Raw genomic sequence first — 5,873 nt, 5'->3', positions numbered from 1 at the left:
TAATTTCCATTCATATCCTGTGCATTTCTCATACCAACGACAGTTGAAAGATTGTTAATGAAAGAATATACACATTACAAACAAGATAGAATTACGATAAATAAACCTTGAAGGGTACTGGAAAAACACTTAACTTAATTAACTTTCACATTTCTTTTTATAGAGTTCATCAAAGCATTAATACCTTAACACAAGAAGATTAAAAAACTCAAAATGATATATACATTTTTGTACAAAATTTAATACCACAGGAAAAAAGATAAAAGACAAAAACAATTAATTAAATAGATTAAAAAATATGTATAGTATTAAATACTTAAAAAAAAAACCTTTGATACCCATGTCCTCAATCTTCTCTATTTATAATGCTATTATACCATCCTCCAACTTCATCAAACTAGCTTCCAAATCCTTGTTAAACCTCCCTCCAACCACCATGCTTTCTCCACCTACCTCCGTCGTAGTGCTGCCTTCAATATCTCACAATCCACCACCACTTGCTATTTCCCTTGTGTTGTTTCTTATTTTGTTGATAGTTGCATATGATCTCAAACAGAGGAGCAGCCACCATGCCACAGTACCACCGGTTAAACTTAGGCTACCGCCAGGTTCAATGGGTTGGCCTTACATAGGTGAAACTCTCAAGCTCTACACTGAAAACCCAAACTCCTTCTTCTCCAACCGAGGAAAAAGGTCTGCTTATTTCATCCACACTTTCACTCTAATATAATATATATATCGCAAATTCACGACCGCTTAAGATGTCAATTTTGACTCCATAATTGTCTTTGCTTTTCTAACCATAAGTATAAGAACAGATATCCTACACAAACCGCCACATAACCAAACTTCCTTAAAAAAAAACCTACGTCACCAAATTTTTATAAACCCCATTCAAAATTAGTAAAATAATATATTATATATATGTATATATGTGTGAGAGAGATTTGATAGTGGTGGGCCACAAACTTGATCTGTTGCAGCTTTGCAGTTAGAAACGTCACCCACACAAACCTACTCCCCGTCACATTGGAGTTAGAAAGTTACGGACCTCCAAGGGACCAGGCGTTGGAAGTGCTCTAACTTCCGTGAGAACAAATGCTTAATTAGATAGCAAAAATAATATGTGAAACAAATATGCTAAAATATGACGTTCATGCTTCCCCATTTTACTAGCATAAAAATAGTTTATTCATCTCTCGATTTTATTGCATTGGTAATGCTAACAGATTACTTAATTATATCTTTTCCAATTTTTTGTTATTTTTTTTTTGTCATAATGCGTCAAAAATATGTCGGTAAATGCCAACGAGAACCATCTCATAGTAAATTTCCACCTCCATACTCATTTATTCACTAATAATGAATTAATCAAGGAGCTACGTACCTCAATCCATACGAATGCGAAAGTCCTTACAAGCTTTTTAACTGCAATTTATATAACAAATTATTGTTGAGCTACTAATAAATATCTCTATACGCTTTTCTTTTTTTTACTTTGCAGTGTGACTGATATATAGTTTCTACGCAATTGTAGGTATGGGGAAATATTTAAGACGCACATATTAGGATGCCCTTGTGTGATGATATCAAGCCCTAAATTAGCAAAGATCGTGTTGGTGAGTAAATCACATATGTTCAAACCAACATATCCTCCAAGCAAGGAGAAGATGATAGGCCCTGAAGCCGTTTTCTTTCACCAAGGTCCCTACCATTCCCATCTCAAGAAACTTATCCAGTCTTCCTTTCTTCCGTCCGCGATCAAGGGTTCCGTTTCCCAGATCGAAGACATTGTGCTCCGGCTTCTTCTCACTTGGGAACATAGTAACACCATCAACACTTTACATGAGATGAAAAAGGTATGTTGATTTGGTCTTATATATTTTCTCTTATGTCTAAATAAGAAAAATGAATAATAATAATAACAACAACAACAAGCACTCATTCATTATGTAATTTATGTTACATATATAGAACATTTCTTTCATATTCTATTTGTTCTATACAACACATTTTTATTGGAGTTAAATATAAATGTGCTCTATATTCGAATATCTAGTACAGTTATGAACAAATCCAACACTCTAACCGAATAGTCAAATTCGAATTCGCCTCAGTTACTTTTTTGACCAAATAGACCGAATAAGTTCTTTTTACTTGTATCATTTTTATGTTTTTGTCATTATTAGTTATTAAATTGATCTGGTTTAAATAAGGTTGGGCAAAAATGGTTATTGAGTTTAGCTAAATCAACTAATTATTATTTGTCATTCAATTGGAACAGAATTAGATTTTGTGAAACCTTAAATCCTAACCAAATAACTTGAAACCAAGCGGATAAACATTTGTAGCAGTACATAGGTTTCTAATCTGGCATTGTTTGGTGTTTTATAGTACGCTTTTGAAGTGGCAATGTTATCGGTTTTTGGGGACAAGTTAGAGTTGGAGATTGAAGGAATAAGGGATCTGTACCTATGTCTGGAAAAAGGGTACAACTCAATGCCTTTGAATCTTCCTGGCACCCCATTCAACAAAGCAATGAAGGTATAACAATTAACCCAAACTTATATATTTTGCTAGTACTTGAGCGAGAGGAAATCAAACATTTAATGTTAGTCTTGGACCGAAACACAAACCTCATCTCTTCCATAAGAAAAAAAAAAGTTTGTGTAACCTGATCATGGATCACGATGAACTGAATTTTCAGGCTAGAAAGGCTCTAAACCAGAAATTAAGGAGGGTGATAGAGAAGAGAAAGCCGATCGGTGGAGGTGAAGGATTGTTAGGAGCATTGTTGTCCAATGAAGTAGAATATGGAAAGGTGAAGATGAAACTGAATGAATCACAGATAGCTGATAACGTAATAGGAGTAATATTTGCAGCTCATGATACAACTGCAAGTGTTCTAACATGGCTCCTCAAATATCTGCATGACAATCCTCATCTCTTCCATGCTGTCTGGGTAATCTTTTCATTACAAATACATACACATTCATGTATGTTGGCTACTATGTGAAGTTGTGTTTCTGCGCAAAGCATGCGCTTGTATCACACATACCGTTGTATATTTATGTTCACAACCACATGTATATAATTACACAAAATATGCATATAATTTTACAGCATTGTATTGATAATTATCGACATAAAAAACGTCTTTTAAAAATAAAAATCTATAGCAATACTATTAAAATTAAAGAAGATAACGTCTAGATTTAATGGGAAAAAAAAGTTATCAATAGAAGTTTTTCTGTTTTTACCTATTTCGGTCAATTAACTATTATTATTATTATTATTTACAACCTTACAATCTTTTTAATCTTAATTATTTAAAAAACTTGATCACTGGTTCAGAAGTACTTTGCACACTTCTAAAAAGAAATCACTTCTCTCTCTATTTTAATACAAATTAACAAATAATTAATGTTCAGAGAGAACAAGAAGAAATACGGTGCACAAGACTTGAAGCCAAACGTAGAATTACGTGGGATGATACGAGACGCATGCCATTATCTACTCAGGTAGAAAATATATAGACCTTTCAATGTCTAATTAAATATATAAAAACAACTTTTAAATTATATTTATTTCTATTTTTGAAAGAAACTAATGGTTAGAAAACAAATTGTTTCATGAACCACGAATATATATCTTGTTTACTAGTCACATACGTCTTTACTTATTTAATATGATATATTTTCAAATAATAAAACTGTTTTTGGCAGGTAATTCAAGAGACGTTGAGGGCAGCCAGTATACTATCGTTTACATACAGAGAAGCAGTAGAAGACGTAGAAATGGAAGGCTATTTGATACCGAAGGGCTGGAAGGTCCTTCCACTCTTCAGAAGCATCCATTACTCTTCTCACTTCTTCCCTCACCCCCACAAATTTGACCCTTCAAGATTCGAGGTGATTAGTTGTTGCATAAAATCTATATCTAAAAATGTTTCGAGTGAATCGTTGAATGAACTGCTTTCGTGTCGAATGGTATAACTATGTGCGTGCTTTATCGAGTATACACGTAAATACGTTGTCATGCCCTCTTTTCACCATTTATAATGCATTAATAACCCGCAATGTAGATATACAAAAAGATAATACAAAGAACTCAAAAGAAAAGAAGTATATTTATCAATTTCTTTTAGGTCTCGTGTAACACACTTGCATACTTTTGTGTGCGTGCGTTTAGGCTTTTTCTGTATTTTTTTCTTAATTTGTGTAGCTGGTTTTGGTTTAAGTAGACGTCTACTAATTAACTTTGGATCATCTCCGAATTAATGCCAAAAATGGGAAAGGGATGTCGTGCCATTGAGCTCGATTAAGAAAGTCAATTGCATAAAATGATAATTAGTTAAAAGTTTATTATTTCTACTAATATAATCTAATTATAAATTTGTTTAAGAACTCGATGATGGATTACGCTCTACAATGTTTGTATCAGTATCATAGATGAAATCAGATGGAAGTCATCACGTGACCTAGTGGATTTGTTTGGTAGTGTAGGTGTTAATGAACTCCATGCAAGTGCATCTTCCTACATTACGCACATAACATCCCCACACCAACATTTGAAAACCGACAAATGTGTCTCTTATCTAGCTATATATTCTCTGTTACATATGCTCTGAATCCGAATTTGAAACTTGATGAATACTTTTTAATGCGTACGTGCTGCTGTGACGCATATTTGATGTTTATATACGTGTAGGTTGCGCCTCGGCCAAACACATACATGCCATTCGGGAATGGTGCCCACTCATGTCCTGGAAGCGAACTTGCAAAGCTCGAGATGCTTGTCTTGCTTCATCATCTCACCACCACTTTTAGGTTAGCGATCAAGTTTAAACACTCAAATAGTTGCATAAGAGATTATATTCCAAGTTGATCATATTATATGCCACCATTTGAAATGTTATATTATTTTATGGACAGATGGGAAGTGATAGGAGAAGAGGGGGTACAATACGGGCCATTTCCAGTACCCCGAGACGGGCTACCCATCAAAGTTTATTCTGCTAATAATAAGTAATAGCAATGTTAGAAGATTAAGCTGTTGTTTTTGGGCGTCAAAAGTGGATTCTGTTATATATCTTAAAGTTTTTAATGATGTACCGAGCTCTCCAAGTGCGCATGTTTCCCTTTCTTTCTTACCATGGCAAGTCTTTGTGAACAAACACTCTCTACATTTCTCTTGTTCAAGAAGTGTAATTACTAAGAATAAAGGAAATATGCAGAAACCATTGATGTGGGATGTTTCTTTGTGGTCACTATGGTACGGCCAATGTTAATGCCACTTGTAATTTGCTATAACATTATCCAACAAAGGAACAAACATGCTTGGCTTTGATATATTAAATTCATGACAAATGTAAATTGTTAACAATACCATTTCATATATCAAATCCATAATAAAAGTATCACATGCATTCAAACACGCCTCCCATATAAGCTATTCAATTCGAAAAATCGTTAAAACTCTTGAATTTGCATACCTATCACTATGTTGGAGCAATCAAAACCATACAAGTCGGCCAGTGGCAATAGTAGTCATCATCTTCGGTTTTTATGTTAATGTTAATGTATTTGGTATCCATGTTGACCATTTCATATTAATGTTAATTTGTTTTAAGTTGTTCAAATAATGAATCAAACCATCAACTCTCTACTTATCCACGATACTTAACATGGCAGGTTGTGTAATGTTTGTTAACAAATGGCCACCAATTACAAAGAAATTACATCTTTGACAGTCAATATCAAAATGTTGGGGGCCACTACCCTTTGAAAGTGATAGATAATAACATCTAATATGTATAAGATATAGGGAACTCATGGTGTATACACTACTAGAAAATATACCTTTAATTATGT

The 5,873-nt window shown here is 33.7% G+C and overlaps 1 protein-coding gene across 1 annotated transcript; it reads left to right on the top strand.

Annotated features, from left to right (window-relative positions):
- Nucleotides 1-372: 372 nt before the first annotated feature.
- LOC143563555 (abscisic acid 8'-hydroxylase 2-like) lies at nucleotides 373-5,031 on the top strand. Its single transcript, XM_077051072.1, has 8 exons — nucleotides 373-693; nucleotides 1,538-1,859; nucleotides 2,395-2,544; nucleotides 2,708-2,962; nucleotides 3,432-3,521; nucleotides 3,726-3,911; nucleotides 4,711-4,829; nucleotides 4,935-5,031. Exons 1-8 carry the CDS (start codon nucleotides 437-439, stop codon nucleotides 5,029-5,031), a joined length of 1,476 nt encoding a protein of 491 aa, XP_076907187.1. The 5' UTR covers nucleotides 373-436.
- Nucleotides 5,032-5,873: the final 842 nt, after the last annotated feature.

The sequence above is a fragment of the Bidens hawaiensis genome, unplaced genomic scaffold (assembly GCF_021521415.1).
Source record: "Bidens hawaiensis isolate Kalapana, Puna unplaced genomic scaffold, B.hawaiensis_p1.1 tig00001206_1, whole genome shotgun sequence".
In the NCBI taxonomy this organism is placed as follows: Eukaryota; Viridiplantae; Streptophyta; class Magnoliopsida; order Asterales; family Asteraceae; genus Bidens; species Bidens hawaiensis.
Note: the sequence above shows the minus strand (reverse complement) of the source record. Positions and strands in the feature narration are given on the sequence as shown.

Coding starts and splice junctions, on each gene's coding strand:
- LOC143563555 (XM_077051072.1), top strand. CDS start 437: ATGCTTTCTCCACCTACCTCCGTCGTAGTGCTGCCTTCAATATCTCAC. Junction 2,545..2,707: donor CATTCAACAAAGCAATGAAG/GTATAACAATTA, acceptor CTGAATTTTCAG/GCTAGAAAGGCTCTAAACCA. Junction 4,830..4,934: donor CATCTCACCACCACTTTTAG/GTTAGCGATCAA, acceptor TTTTATGGACAG/ATGGGAAGTGATAGGAGAAG.